This window comes from Chiloscyllium punctatum, chromosome 14 (genome assembly GCF_047496795.1).
Source record: "Chiloscyllium punctatum isolate Juve2018m chromosome 14, sChiPun1.3, whole genome shotgun sequence".
Taxonomy (NCBI): domain Eukaryota; kingdom Metazoa; phylum Chordata; class Chondrichthyes; order Orectolobiformes; family Hemiscylliidae; genus Chiloscyllium; species Chiloscyllium punctatum.
In genome coordinates this window covers 28,313,358-28,329,220 of record NC_092752.1, presented here as the reverse complement: position 1 = coordinate 28,329,220, position 15,863 = coordinate 28,313,358, and the positions used below count along the sequence as shown (strand labels likewise).

General features: G+C 43.4%; 1 protein-coding gene and 1 long non-coding RNA gene across 3 annotated transcripts in view; one reads left to right on the top strand and one right to left on the bottom strand.

Annotated features, from left to right (window-relative positions):
- naa15a (N-alpha-acetyltransferase 15, NatA auxiliary subunit a) overlaps positions 1-6,012 on the bottom strand; it is a 100,166-nt gene extending 94,154 nt beyond the window's left edge. Inside the window, exon 1 of the mRNA XM_072584091.1 lies at positions 5,806-6,012. Within this exon, the coding sequence (XP_072440192.1) occupies positions 5,806-5,859 (54 nt within the window). The 5' untranslated portion in view covers positions 5,860-6,012. The remainder of the gene's footprint in view (positions 1-5,805) is intronic.
- Positions 6,013-6,795: 783 nt separating this feature from the next.
- LOC140485682 (uncharacterized) lies at positions 6,796-15,652 on the top strand. Of its 2 annotated transcripts, none has more exons than XR_011962407.1 (3): positions 6,796-6,949; positions 8,475-8,633; positions 14,875-15,652. It is a non-coding gene; the product is annotated as an uncharacterized lncRNA (long non-coding RNA). The 2 variants fall into 2 exon arrangements; XR_011962408.1 differs by having other exon boundaries at positions 6,796-7,030.
- The last annotated feature ends 211 nt before the right edge of the window (positions 15,653-15,863 follow it).

Sequence of the window (15,863 nt, the reverse complement as noted above, 5' to 3'; positions counted from 1 at the left end):
GCCGGAGAGGGGGTGGGGGCGGAGAGGTCGGGAAGAAGATTGTAGGTCAAGAAGGCGGTGCTGAGTCTGAGGGTTGGGACTGAGAAAAGGTGGGGGGAGGGGAAATGAGGAAGCCGGAGAAATCCGCATCCATCCCGTGGCTGGAGGGTTCCTAGGCGGAAGATGAGTCGCTCTTCCTCCAGGCGTTGTGTTGCCATGGTCTGGCGATGGAGGAGGCCAAGGACCTGCATGTCCTTGGCGGAGTGGGAGGGGGAGTTAAAGTGTTCAGCCATGGGGTGGTTGGGTTGGTTGGTGCGGATGTCCCAGAGGTGTTCTCTGAAACGTTCCACAAGTAGGCGGCCTGTCTCCCCAATGTATAGGAACCCACATCGGGTGCAGGAAATGATGTGTGTGGAGGTGCAGGTGAATTTCTGATGGATATTGAAGGATCCCTTGGAGGGAAGTGAGGGGAGAGGTTTGGGGGCCAGTTTTGCGTTTTTTTTGCGGTTGCAGGGGAAGGTGCCGGGAGTGGAGGTTGGGTTGGTGGGGTGTGTGGATCTGACAAGGGAGTGGTCTTTCCGGAACGCTGATAGGGGTGGGGAGGGAAATATATCCTTGGTGGTGGGGTCCGTTTGGAGGTGGCGGAAATAACGAAGGATGATCCGATATATCTGGAGGTTGGTGGGGTGGTAGATGAGGACTAGTGGGGTTTTGTCCTGGTGGTGATTGGAGGGGCGGGGTTCAAGGGCGGAGGAGCGGGAAGTGGAGGAGATGCGGTGGAGAGCATCGTCAGCCACGTCTGTAGGGAAACTGCGGTCTTTGAAGAAGGAGGCCATCTGGGTTGTTCGGTATTGGAATTGGTCCTCCTGGGAGCAGATGCAGTGAAGGTGAAGGAATTGGGAATATGGAATGGTGTTTTTACAGGGGGCAGGGTGGGAAGAGGTGTAATCTAGGTAGCTGTGGGAGTCAGTCGGTTTATAGTATACGTCCGTGTTGAGTCAGTCGTCCGAGATAGAGAATTGCGGGGGGGGGGGGGGGTCTAGGAAGGGGAGGGAGGAGTCTGAGACAGTCCAGGTAAATTTGGGGTCAGGGTGGAAGGTGTTAGTAAAGTTAGTAAAGTAAACTGTTCAACCTCCTCGTGGGAGCACGAGGTAGTGCCGATACAGTCATCAATGTAGAGGAGGAAAAGGTGGGGGGTGGTGCCAGTGTAGCTGCTGAAGATGGACTGTTCCACATATCCGACGAAGAGGCAGGCATAGCTAGGGCCCATGCAGGTGCCCATGGCTACTCCTTTGCTTTGGAGGAAGTGGGAGGATTGGAAAGAGAAGTTGTTAAGAGTGAGGACCAGTTCAGTCAGTCGAAGGAGTGTGTCAGTGGAAGGGTACTGGTTGGTTCGGTGGGAAAGGAAGTAGTGGAGGGCTTTGAGGCCTTCGTGATGGGGGATGGAGGTGTATAGGGACTCTCCTTCTCCTTTGATGCTGCCTGACCTGCTGCGCTTTTCCAGCAACACATTTTTAAGCTCTGATCTCCAGCATCTGCAGTCCTCACTTTCTCACTCAGTTTGTAAGTTTAAACTATTTTCACAGTTAGGCAAACAGAATCACTAAATGAATTTGGTATGGGGTACATATTTCAATTGAATCTAACTATAAATTGCTGACCAAATGGAACAAAACTTTACAAGACTTCATCATCCTGACTCTATCCTGTTCAAACTGTATAATCAACATCCTGATGCATTTGATGAACAATAAATCCTTCTCCTAGCATCCACCTGCAATTTTGAAATCCAAAAACTTGTCAGTCATAACTTACATACACTTGTATTTTTAGAAAACGTGACATTGAATTTCCATACAATTGATAAGTTGTTAATCAGTACAGGGTACTGCAGTATCATATACTAACAGTGTAAAATGTAAGTCACTTCATAACACTTGTTCCTCTTAGTCAGATGCGCATTCCAGATATTCCTGCGCAGTACTGAAAGGGTGCTGCACTGTCAGAGGTGCAATCATTCAAATGCATTGTTAAACTGAGGTTCCTATTTGCTCGATTTCATGGCATTACGTTGAACAGCAGGTGATTAATCCCAGTGTAGAGGCCTACACTTAGATTAGATTATTTAGTGTGGAAACAGGCCCTTCGGCCCAACAAGTCCACACTGACACTCCAAAGGGCAACACCCCAGACCCATTCCCCTACATTTACCCCCTCACCTAACACTATAGGCAATTTAGCCTGGCCAATTCACCTAACCTGCACATTTATGGACTGTGGGAGGAAACAGGAGCACCCAGAGGAAACCCACGCAGACACAGGGAGAATGTGCAAACTCCACAAAGATAGTTGCCCGAGATGGTAATTGAATCCAGGTCCCTGGCGCTGTGAGGCAGCAGTGCTAACCACTGAGCCACGGTGTTGTTTATCTCAAACAACATTCATAATCTGGTCTTCTTTGACAATACAGTTTTAGGAACATGCTACGCAAAAATTGATTGTTTCCAATCCTATATTATAACACACTGACTACATTTCAAAGACACTGCATTAACTATCATTCTGGAATATCTTCTAGAATCATATGCATTACTAAAAGCACATCTTTCTATGATGTCTTTCAAATGGATTTCTGGATGTTTATTTCCCTACATCTCAGATTTGGTGAATTTGACGGCTTGCTTTCGTAAGAAACTACTCAAATAGAATCTGTAAAGGACAGCATGATGGCTCAGTGGTTAGCACTGCTGCCCCATGGTGCCAGGATCGATTCCCGCCTCAGGCGACTGTCTGAGTGCAGTCTGCGCATCCTCCCCATGTTTGCGTGAGTTTCCTCTGGGTGCTCCACAATCCAAAAGATGCGCAGTTAGGTGAATTGGCCATACTAAGTTGCCCATAGTGTTAGGTGCATTAGTCAGGGGTAAGTATGGGGAATGGGTCTGGGAAGGTTACTCTTCGGAGGGTCAGTGTGGACTTGTTGAGTCGGAGGGCCTGTTTCCATACCGTAGGGAATCTAATCTAATGTGAGAAAAATACTTTGAAGGAGTCTTGTATCATTTATTACAAAAATACATGGCTAGACGGTTGTTTTGCAAAGCCAACAGCATGGGTTCCATTTCTGCACCGGCTGAGGTTACCATGAAGGACTCTCCTCCTCAGCCTCTCCTTTGTGGCCCTCGGGTTAAAATCACCACCAGCTTGTCTCTCTGAGAGAAATCCTATGGTCTGGTAAGACTATGGCAACCTCCCTGACTTTTACTGGATATCATTTAAACAGCTGGATAAATTTAGAGCAGCAACTGCACATCAAATATTTACCATTGATGTACCTTCTCCATTTTGGGCAAAGGTTCATAGAGACCAATGTAAAACATCAAACCTTCGGCTTCCACGGATGGATTGAAAGTTCAGTTGTTTGTCATCCAAAATATTTGTGGCTCACATTGCTTTGTCAATGCATCTTCTGATGCAGATCTTGGCCCTTCAGCTTCTGTGGAATCACTAATAAGGTGATTGCCCTATTATTTTAATATTTTCATAGTTATACAGTCAGGGCTAAAAAAGCTGCTCCATTTAGCTTCAGGGTACGAGCTGTCTAACAATTCCATAGATGGCAAATATTTGATACCATGCAAACCTATTTACAAATCGATAGAGAGATGTGGCCAGTGATGACAGAGTTAGCGTTAAACAGCACAGAAACAAACCCTTTGGTCTAACTCATCTGCACTGACCAGACACTAAACTGATTTAATCACATTTGCCAGCATTTGGCCCTCTTCTCATTCATGTATCCATCCAGATACCTCTTAAATGTTGTAATTGCACCCACCTCCACTGGCAGCTCATTCCATAAAGACATCACCAACTACATGAAAACCGCAACTCCGGTCCCTTTTACATCTGCCCCCTCTCACCTTAAACCTATGTCCTCTAGTTTTGGACTCTCAATTTTTTTCAACCTCAAGCCAACCCTCAGCCTCCAATGCTCCAGGGATAAAAATGCCCATTCAGCCTCTCTCTACAGCTCAAATCTTCCAATCCCAGCAACATCCTTGTAAATCTTTTCTGAACCCATTCAAGTTTAACAACATTTTTCCTTTAGCAGAATGACATGTTGGACTGTTCACTCAAAGTATTTGAAGGTTAAGTGCAAGAAAGGCAGACTTCAAAAAAAAACTTGAGAATGCCTGTTCCTATGAACATACATCATGCCCATCTAATTGTTTTCTGATTAAATTATTCACCATGTCATTTGAGAACTAAATTCAAAATGTTCCCAATATGATTAAACAGACTGACACAGTGCAAGTGGTTATTCTATTAGTATTCAAAGCCCCTTCTAGACAAACATAACATCCCAATTCAATGTCAAAAATCGTACTCAACCTGGGATATCGCAGGACACTACAGAACATTTGAGGAGAAAGTGAGGACTGCAGATGCTGGAGATCAGAGCTGAAAATGTGTTGCTGGAAAAGCGCAGGTCAGGCAGCATCCAAGGAGCAGGAGAATCGACGCTTCGGGCATGAGCCCTTCTTCCTGAAGAAGGGCTCATGCCCAAAACGTCGATTCTCCTGCTCCTTGGATACTGCCTGACCTGCTGCGCTTTTCCAGCAACACATTTTCAGCACTCCAGAACATTTATCAATCTATTGTACTAGTAAGTTTTATTTGCTGCCTTATTTGGGCTGCTTTAAAAACAAATTCACAATCTCAACCAAAGTTTGGTATGCAAAAGGCAGTAAACAAACGCAAATTATTTTACACTTTACCCCTCACTTCAAAAGTTGAACCACAGTACTGTTTTTCTTCCTTTTGCTGGTTTTTTTTAATATAAAGGCACACAATTACAACTTCTGGCCCATCTAGTATATGGGAATCTAAACTTATGCCTCCCAGAAGGTTTAAAAGGCATGTTCTACATGCTGAGGCCTATACAAGGCCTGTATTGAACTATGCAAGGTACTTTCACAGGAAAGTGTTTTTTAAAAAATACCTACGTGAGACCCAAGCAGTTGATTCAGTATCCACTCTCAATTTGTGGACAACAAAATCTAAGTTGTGTTTAACAAAAAAATGTCAATACGATTGCAACAAAGAGGTGGTGCAAGGCCTGGGGCCTCACTGCACAAGAAGCGGGGAGCGGCTCGAAATCTCACACCGGCCTCCAATCCACCGCGTTTCACGTGTTTGGGTTGAGCAGGCGCTTGCAGGGAGCGAGGAAGAGAACCGTCGGCGGCAGCAGCTGGCGGGACGACCGAGCAAACTCCCAGATTGTGGAGGTGCTGGAGGGTTGAGCCCCCCCGCCGCTCACATGCCACTTGACTGCAGCGTGCAGGCCCCGATGGCCAGGGTGGAGGAAAGGCTGGTCGACAAGCGGCTGCGGAGTGTGTGTGTCTGTGGAGGGGGGGTCGGGGGCAGAGGAGGGGGAAATGTTGTGAACGCGAACACGGTGCGGTGCGAGCCGGTCAATCGGGCGAGTGTTCCCCTCCCCTCCCCTCCCCCGGAGGGTGAGCCTGGGGACGAGGAGAGATGCGAGGCCGCGGTCTGGGGGGGGGAGGGGAGGATCGGAGTAGACACACATGCCCGCGGAACGGGAGTCGGGGTAAAGTTACAACTTCGGAAAGGCACGAAAATGGATGCAGGAGCCGCAGTTTCCGCTTGGAGGTTTTAACGGGGTACGGGACGGAGTATGCGGAGAGAATGTGCCGGTTGTGGGGCAAATCGTGCCGCCGCCACCGCCGCGAGGGAGGGAGGACAAAAAAAAAAGTGTCCCGATCTCCCGGGGAAGGCAGACTTTCTGGATCTCCTCAAAACACTCACCAGGATCCGCTTGAAGAGGGCGTTCTCCTTGGCTGGCAGCGCTATCGACGGCATGGCTCTGGTGCAGCGGGCTCGGTGGCCGGATCGCCGGGTTGAGTGAGACACGCGCTGTCTTTGGTGCTTCTCTTGCTCCCGAATATACTCCTTGGGGCTGCTCAGCTCATGGGCCGCTTTGCTTCTTTCCCCTTCCCTCCCCTCCACCTTTCCCCCCCTCTCTCACACTCACACACTCTCTCTCACACACACACACTTCTTCCTTCTCTTTCCCCCCCCTCCCCAGCCACTCCGCGGCCCCACAGTTTGCTCTCCCCTCGAGCGGGACCTCCGCCTTCACGTGTTTTTTTTCTCTCTCTCTTGCGCTCCGCTCCCTGCAGCAGTGAATCCAGTGGAGGGGGGAAAGGGGGGGAAAAAAAAAACCCCTCAACCAAAATGGCGGGGGCGGCAGTCAGCGGCAACGCCGGCTCCCTCCGGGTCAGCCGCCACTGCGCACGCGCCGCTCCCCCCCCCCGCGAACCCGCACACCATCGGCTGACCTCCCTGGAGCGGAGCATGACGGGACTGTGGAGGACCGCGTGTGGTCCTCCCGAACGCGTGCATGGTGGTTCGCATCAAGCGCCAACTTTGCTGGTTGTGTGTATTTCCCCAAAACTCTGCATTTTCATCATAAATTTATTTTATTCTTTTAACCAGACAATATCAGTGACATAACATCAGATCCCGATTTTCTTCCTGTGCATTACGGTGTTACATTGTAAAATTATCATAAGGTGAAGGTAATGGAATCAACAAGATAATAAAATATAAATAGTACCCACGGTATTTTGCTTTTATTAAAACACAGCTTGTGGACCGCTGTGACCAGATTGCTCATTATATCAGCAGGAATTCAGCCCCATAGCTTAAGGTTAACACTACAAGGTGATTCAATAGTTCTGCTCTTACACTGACTTCCTGATGGAAGGTTAGGAAGTAGGTGCGGCTCCGGGTTTACTTTCTGACTCTTTGGAGAAAGTCCTACCAGTTCGTTTACGTGCAACTGAATTTGCAAAACCTATCTTACCCATATTTTTTGCGATTCGTTTAAACTAAGGAACCATGCACTTTAATAGCACCTCTTAAGTGGAAACCTGTCTTGGATCACGGCGTAAGTAGAGGATGATTATCAGCTCAGGAATATCTTGCGAGAGGAAGAAGAGTGAACTTTAAGTTATATCAGTAACTTCAGGTATTTATTTTCGAGTCAAACAAGGCAGTCAATTTGAACAAAAAGTTGCCTTCATCTGTTTATGAGATTCTAACCCGCAACCCGCGCGCCGCTGATCCATTTGAGACAGCTCGTATACGATAATTATTCAGTTTCGAAGGGCAGAAACGCAGGGATCCAGAGATGTGTATAATATGTATACATAAATGTAGAAATTCTTAAAGGTAGCATGGCAGGTTGAGAAAGTGTTTGACTTTGACAAGAGGATCTTTAAAACACATATATGGGGAACCCTGGAGAAACTCAACAGGTCTGACAGCGTTTGTAGATACAGAGCTGCAGAGTCATGGAGTTGTACAGCACGGAAAGGGAAGCTTCCCTCCAACTCGTCCATGACAGTAAATATCCTAAATTAACTTAGTCTCATTTGCCAACATTTAGTCCTATCACTCTAAACCCTTCATATTCATATTTCCATCCAGATGGCTTTTAAACATTGGTACTGTACCAACCTCCACCACTTTCTCTGACAGCTCATTCCATGCACACCATCCTCTGTGTGAAAAGGTTGCCCCTTAGGTCCCTTTTAAATCTTTCTCCTCTCACCTCAAACCTATACCCTCTAGTTTTAGACTCCCCACCCCCTAGCTATTCACCCTATCCATGCCCATCATGATTTTATGTTCAACTTTATGTTCAATTGGTTGCCTTGTTTAACTCAAAAATAACTACCTGAAATTACTGATATACCTTAAAGTTCACTCTTCTTTCCTTCGAAGTTCATGCTTGAACTTTATCATATTGAACTTGAAACATAAACTTTGCTTTTCTCTCTCAAGCTGCTGAATTTCTCCAACATTCTCTGCCTATGTGAATTTCCAGTGTCTGCACCATTTTGCTTTTATTAGAAGGGGTCTTTGGCTATTTCAGTACAGGGATAATGTATGAAAACCAAAATGTATTAGCATTTTCTGAACTGCCCGTGAAAGACAGTGATGAACTGCCTTCTTGAACCACTGCAGTCTATTTGATGCAGATAGGCCACAATGCTGTTAGATAGGGAGATTAGGAAGGGTGTGGTGTCATTGGGAACAAAAAGATATTAGGAATGGTTCTAGATATGAAGTACTTCTGTTATTTGGATCAACCACAGAAGCTGAAGGAGAAGGTTGAGCGGGGATTTAATAGAGGGGTTTGATAGGTCATTAGGGAATCCAATGGCTTGCAAGGTTAACTAGTATACCAGTTAGTTTCCTGCTTTTAGGGTAGCCCACATCTACCCTAATAGGGAGGTTGCACTGACTGAGAGGAAACTGCTACTGACTGCAGTACTGCAATTTTCTGCAATGGAAAACAAAGCAACTGAAACAGTACAGCAGGGAGGAGAGTTATCAGGTTAACAGAAGTGGTACTGAAGCATTTGGTCATGGAACCTGACAGAAGGAATATGATCATGGTTTCTTAGGAGTCGGGAATCCCTCAAGGAATGCCTTCCAATTGGAGGAGGTGACCAAGGAAGTCAAAACAAATAGTCTAATCCAATGGACCTGGCAACCGACCAGTAAAATGTTCAATGACTGCATATAAATCAGGGACTGTACCTGCAGATCACAGATATGCTCTGGTGAGTATTGTAAAGTTCAGATCAAGCATTCTCTGCAGCAGCATCCTTGCTTCACCAACAGTATTTTTAATAGAATGGGGATCATTAACTAGGTATACCACCCTTGGGTCTGGTTTGGAGACTCAGAGGGTAATCTGTCTGAGAGTAGTGAGCATTTCTCAACATCGATGGAGCAACCACATGTCTATAGCATATAAATATTACTCTAAGGCAAAGAAACTCAAAGGGCAAAGTGGATAAACCACGTGAAGGAAGAAGTTAAAATTTGCATTTGATATAAAGCAATGACTTATGAGAATGCCAGGGGTGGTAAACTTAAGAATTTGGATTAATTCATGTCCCAGCAAATGAAGTCCAAGGCACTATAAGAAAAGGGAAGAGAGAGCATGAATGCAAGTGAGTGAAGAACATAAAAGTGCCTTGGAGATGTATCTCTGATAGATGAAAGGAAAAAGATCAGCAACAATAATAGTGGGTCCATTACAAGTGGAGACAGGAGAATTTATATTGGAATTTATAGGGAGGTGGAAAAGCTAGAGTGAAACACAAGGTGACAAAGGGGCTGTGTAACTGAAAAATTAGCTGGACTGAGGGTTGGTAAGTCTCTTGGACAAGATGACCTTTATCAAAGAGTGTTGAAGGAAGTAACAGTGAAGGTAGTAGATGCACTGGTGATTATCTTTTGGAATTCCATAGATTCTGGAGGGCAGCAACTATAACCCTACTATTTAAGAAGGATGGAAAATGGAGAGTTACAGACCTGTTAGCTTGATGTTCATCATTCAGAAAATGTTAGAATCTGTTATAAAAGCTATGATAACTAAAGATTTATTAAATTATTTCAAATTGGGCAATGTCAACATGGATTTATGAAAGGGAATTTATGTTTGACAAACTTTTCAGAGTTTTTTTAGACATGTTACTTGCAGCATAGACAAAAGAAAATCAGTGGGTATGGTGTATTTAGATTTTTAGAAGGCTCTTGACAAGATCCCACAAGGGAGGACAGTTGATGTAATTATAGCACATGGAATGAGGGAAATAGTGGTATAGATTAAGAATTGGGTTAACAGACAAAGAGCTGAGAGGAATAAATGAATCGCATGTTGTTACTCGTGAGGTACCGCAAGGTCAGTACTAGAACCACTCACAACCTATTATTACTTATTTGAATGTCAGGACCAACTGTACTATTTCCAAATTTAAATTGTGAGCAAGGTGCAAGCAAGCTTCAAGGGGACTTGGTCACACTAAGTGAATGGGCTAGAACATGACAGATGGAATATGACATTAATAAGTATGAAGTTATTCATGTTTGTTGAAAAAAAACAGAAAGGCAGAATATTTCTTAAATGGTGAGAAGTCAGAAAGTTCAGGTGTCCAAAGCGATCTGAGTATCATTATCCGTGAGTCATTAACAGGTAGCATGCAGGTGCAGCAAGCATTTGGAAAGGCAAACGGTATACTGGCATTCATTCCTTGGAAATTTGAATGCATAAGTAAAGATGTCTTGCTGCAGTTGTACAGAGCTTTGGTGAGAACTCACCTGGAGTATTGTGTACAGTTCAAGTCTCTTTATCTGAGAAAGCATACATCTGCCATGGAAGGAGTGCAATGGAGGGTCATCAGATTAATCTCTGGTATGACAGGATTGTTGTGAGGAGAGGTAAGAGAAACTGTCTGTATTCAATAAAGAATTAGAGGTGATCTCATTGCAACTTAGAAAATTCTTACAGGACAACACAGATAAGATAGGATGTTTCTCCTGGCTGCCAGTTCAAGAGTGGCAAAGCCAAATTCTTTACCCAGCTCAAGAATGGCACTCAAATGAAAAGAGGACAGATGAAGCATTTCAAAAACTTCCCTCAAGAAATGCAACATAGATGTCAGTGTGTGGGAGACCCTCATTCAGATTAAGCTGACTTGGAGGAATGTCCTGTAGGATGGGACACAATTCTTTGAGAATGCACATTGGCAAAAGGAACCAGAGAAAGAAATGCCAATGGTCTGAATGTCTAGGGCCAATTCCACCTCCCAGAAACACCTGCCAAATTTGTGGTCAGGAGTGCAGCTCTAGGATTGAACTCATCAGCCATGTAAGGACTCTCAGAATCGATGACCAGTGACATGGAATTTCCTTAGGTGTACAACCATTCTTATGAGTCAGTGATTGGCAATGATGACAATTCAAGAACAAGGGGATGTAATCTTAGTATAAGGCTAGGCCATTAAAAATCGAGTGGAGGAGGAGTTTCTTCATTCAGAGGGTAGTCAATCTTTGGAACTCTCTATTCCAGGTGACTAGAAGCTCAATAATTCAGCAGGTTCAAGACTAAATTGATAGGTTTCTGGAGACTAAAGTCATCCTGGGATAAGAAGAAAGCGTGGAACAATGACACTGAGGAGATGAGTAGCCTAGATGTTTAATAGCAGGCCATGCTCGATTGGCTAAATGGCCTACAATCCTATGAATGGTAACCCTGAACCTCTCTACATTGAAATGTGTGGACAGTCAGTGGCATGCTATGATTTTGGGATTCTAACTATCCTGACAAATCCATATACCTGCACATTCTGATGCAGTATGCATTGTGAAAATATGATGAGATCACCTCTAATCACAGATAGTTTTTATCATCTTCTGGACTCACGGTGGCCGAATCACTTGTTCACACAGCCATGTGAGACTACAGGTCCCCTTGAAGGTGTTGGCACAATTCTGTGACCACTTCCATGGTGAATCAGAGTCACATCAGACATTGTCCCTTTGTGAACAGAAAGTGTGAGAAATGCTCTCTGAAAATATCAATGGGTAGCACCTTCTGTGGAAACGTCCTTCTCCTCCCTCTTTACAGTGTATACTCTCTCTTTACAGCCTCTTATCCATTGTTTATGTTAAAAATGGAATACACTGATGCCCTCTTAGCTTTTGTCTAGCATGTCAAGGTGACCAAATCCTCTGATCTTCCTCATGGTTGAACCAATGCATCAAAAGATCTTGAAAACAAACCAGAATACTTGCACAAATGTTACAAAGTCAGAGTTTATTCAAATCTGCATGCCTCTCTAATTTTGGAAAGTGGGGCATACAGGCTCCTTCATCCAGTTGAACATGCATTCACTGGACTTGTCCAAGTTTTCACAATATTTGTCAAATCAGCTGGAATTGATGTTTGATACAACAATGCAACTTCTGCAGAATCTTCTGCTGCACTTGAGACAAAGTTTGATAGTGCCCCCACCTAGCATGGACAATGTACAGGCCATACTAGATGTGGCTGGAAGCATAGCTCACACTATTTACAGAAATTGAGGCATATATAGCAACTGGCAACAATAGCTCATTAAGCCCAATTTCATGGCACAAGATTCCACAAATAGCAACCATGACAAATAAAACAATTGATCTGATTCAGTGAAAAGCTAGAAACAGGGGAACTCCAAACAACAGCCTTGAGAGTCCAAGTAGGATACAGGAAACAGTTTAAAAAGCCTTTTAGAAATGCTGATTTTTATATCTAAAGGAATGGGATACAAGTGATAGGTCATGTTTCAACTATACAATGCTCTAGCTAGTCTGAACTTCAAATACTGTGAGCTGACCCAGTGAGCACAACATGGGAAAGATATGATTTGGAGATGCCGGTGTTGGATTGGGGTGTAAATAGATAACAATTACACAACACCAGGTATAGTCCAACAGGTTTAATTGGAAGCACTAGCTTTCAGAGTGCTGCTCCTTCATCAGGTCGTACACAATTTTAAGACACAGAATTTTTAGCAAAAGTTTACAGTGTAGTGTAACTGAAATTATACATTGAAAAATACCGTGATTGTTTGTTAAGCCTCTCATCTGTTAGACCATGTTAGTTTCACTTCTTTCATATGTAAATCACAAAACTTTTTTAAAAAGTTACATTCTCAAGTGAACTTTAACAATTGGTGTCAGCCCAGATAATGTATTGAAGGTGTTAGCACCCCTGTGTGAAGCTGTCTGTGCCATAATGTTTAGACTGATTCTAATCTAAAAAATGAATTAACAGAATCTTACATGGATTCATGCAGTTTTTGAGCAAAGAACAATACAACTCTGCAAGTTGAAAGAACTCGGAAAGAAGTGAAACTAACATGCTCATTCTAACAGATGAGAGACTTAACAAACAATCAAGGTATGTTTCAATGTATAATTTCAGTTACATAACACTGTAAACTTTTGCTATAAATTCTGTGTCTTACAATCGTGTACTCCACAACCACCTGATGAAGGACCAGCGCTCCGAAAGCTAGTGCTTCCAATTAAACCTGTTGGACTATAACCTGGTGTTGTGTGAATTTTAACTGGGAAGGATATATGATCCTGTTGAAATGCAGCGTACATTTTCTTTAACAATATCTGAACTCCAGGGTTAAATTATCACTAATAATTGCACAAACTTGGATAGTCAATTAATAGCTTTTGATCAGTATTTTCAAGATATTAAGGAGTACAGAATAAATAGAAATTAGTTCTGCTTGTTAACAAGTTTATATTTGGAGCCGTAGTCTTTTAATAAAAAGTCAGAACTTTCAGGAGCGAGATTAAACATGGCATACACAGTGGGTGTAGATTAGTGTGGTGCTGGAAAAGCACAGTAGGTCAGGCAGCATCCGAGGAGTAGGAAAATCGACGTTTTGGGCAATTTTCTGATTAAGGGCTTCCTTCTCCTCGGATGCTGCCTGACCTGTTTTGCTTTACCAGCACCACATTAGTCTAGACTCTGATTTCTAGCATCTGCAGTCCTCACTTTTGCCTACACACAGTGGGTGATTAAAGTTTAGAACTCTCTTCCACAAATGGCTGTTGACACCAGATTAATGTTTAATTTAAAATCTGAGATTAATAGATTTTTGTTAAACTAAGGTAATAAGAAATTTGGGCAAAGACAAACATGGCATTTGGTTGCAGGTCAGCCATGATCTTAATATATGGTGTAACAGGCTCAAAGAGCTAATGGCCTTTAACCATCCTTATGCTTTTCATTGAGATCCTTGAGGAATTTATAATGGTTTGGAATCCAGAAAAGGGCCTGCTCTTTTTTTTTTGAAAATAGTGCTTTGGAATAATTTTCATCCGTCTTAACAGGCAAGCAAGGCTTAATATCTAATTTGAAAACAATTTTGCTCAGTTCTGCATAATCAGCATTATGGGTTACAGTGTACCTTAAGTTTCCCCACTCCATTCCCCACACCTAATTTTAAAGCAAGAGTGTTGCCATTGAGGTAAACTGTCACTCAAAGGGAGAATCAATGAGATCACTGTTTGAAGGAAGCAAATAAGTTAGGTTGTATGACATTTTTATTCTACTGTTCGTTGCAAAGTCATAGATTTAGCAATTGAACTTCCATGAGGGTTTTCTCACTTGTTTGCTATTACTTTTACTGAAAATGCAAGCAAACTCTACAAAAATGGCATAAACATTCATTGAAACTGGTTTTAAAGCAAACAATTGAGAGAACCCCACAGACGTTCAACTCAAAATGACTGAAGAAATTACTTTTTCGGTGGAATAAAGGGGGAGAGCAAAAAAAAAATCCTGAATGCAGGAGCAGAGGTAATAGGCTAGAGCAGGTGTCTGGTTAACCTTCTCAAATAACGTAATGTAATTGGATGGATTAGATGATAATTAAGACCTTCACACTGATACACAGGGGAATGAGAAAGGCAGAAGAACTTAATAAAAACAAGGGTAATACATACAAAATATACCTAAAAAGAGAGGTCTCAGTCTTAAGGTGCTTAATTAACCAAAGATTCTAAAAAGTGCAGAAAGGGATATTGGTAGACAGATCAGTGGAAATGTTTGTTCTGGAGAAGAGCAGTGGATTGAATAGAGTTTTCTTTCATGAGCAGAGAGAAATGTTGTGACTATAAACAGTTTCGTATCTGACCAGATGTGAGGTACGAGCACCCCTTCAGATTGTGCACCATCTAAACCAACGTGAGCACAACAATAAGGAAACCGAGAGGCTGGACTAATGGCACACAGTTGTTCATCAAAATTGAAATTGGTTTGTTTCTTTTTCATCCCCAATGATACCTTCCTATGCAAGAGCAAGAGGGGCTACATATGCCTTTATGCTTCCTCAGTGACCAAGGCTCTAAACATTCCTACCAGATTAAATAGGGAATTATTTGCCCTTCATTCAGTTTAATGTACCAGACGATGGTCAATGCTCATGATGTCTTTTCTCTATATTGCAGAGATCAAACACAGATTGGATGATGGCCTCATGGAGCATTTCAGTTTATTTGCCTGTATATTGCAATCTCCCTGTCCATGGCCTCCTACATTGTTCCGATGAAGCTTTGTGTAAGGAATAGCACCTCATCCTTTGGACAAAACAGACTTCACAGCATTCTGGACTCAACAATTTCAGTTCATGACCTCTGCTCCTATTTTGCCTTGTTTTTTTTTAGATGACAGCTATTGTTAATAATTCTGCACACATCTTTTGATTTTCTACATGATCCATTACCACCTTTAAGTTTTTCCTTGCACCACGGTGGCACAGTGGTTAGCACTGCTGCCTCACAGCACCAGAGATCTGGGTTCAATTCCCGCCTCAGGCAACTGACTGTGTGGAGTTTGCACATTCTCCCCGTGTCTGCGTGGGTTTCCTCCGGGTGCTCTGGTTTCCTCCCACATTCCAAAGATGTGCAGGTCAGGTGAATTGGCCATGCTAAATTGCCCATAGTGTTAGGTAAGTGGTAGATGTAGGGGTCTGGGTGGGTTGCGCTTCGGCGGGGCGGTGTGGACTTGTTGGGCCGAAGGGCCTGTTTCCACACTGTATGTAATCTAATCTAATCTAATCTAATCTAATCATCATCTCTTTTGTCACTTTCCACTCTATCAATGACCTTTTATTATTTTTCTCCCAATTCTCTTTCTCTGCCTCTGACCCAGCTTTAAACTGTTCTATGTCAAACTATTCGACTGAAGAAATTACTTTTTCGGTGGAATAAAGGGGGTGATGACTTAGTGGTATTATCATTAGAGTGTTCATTCAGAGACCAAGATAATGTCCTGAGGAACCGGATTCAAATCCCACCTTGGCAGATGGTGGAATTTGAATTCAGGTTTTAAAAATCTAGAATGAAGAGTCGAATAGAACATAGAACAATACAGCACAGAACAGGCCCTTCGGCCCACGATGTTGTGCCGAACTTCTATCCTAGATTAAGCACCCATC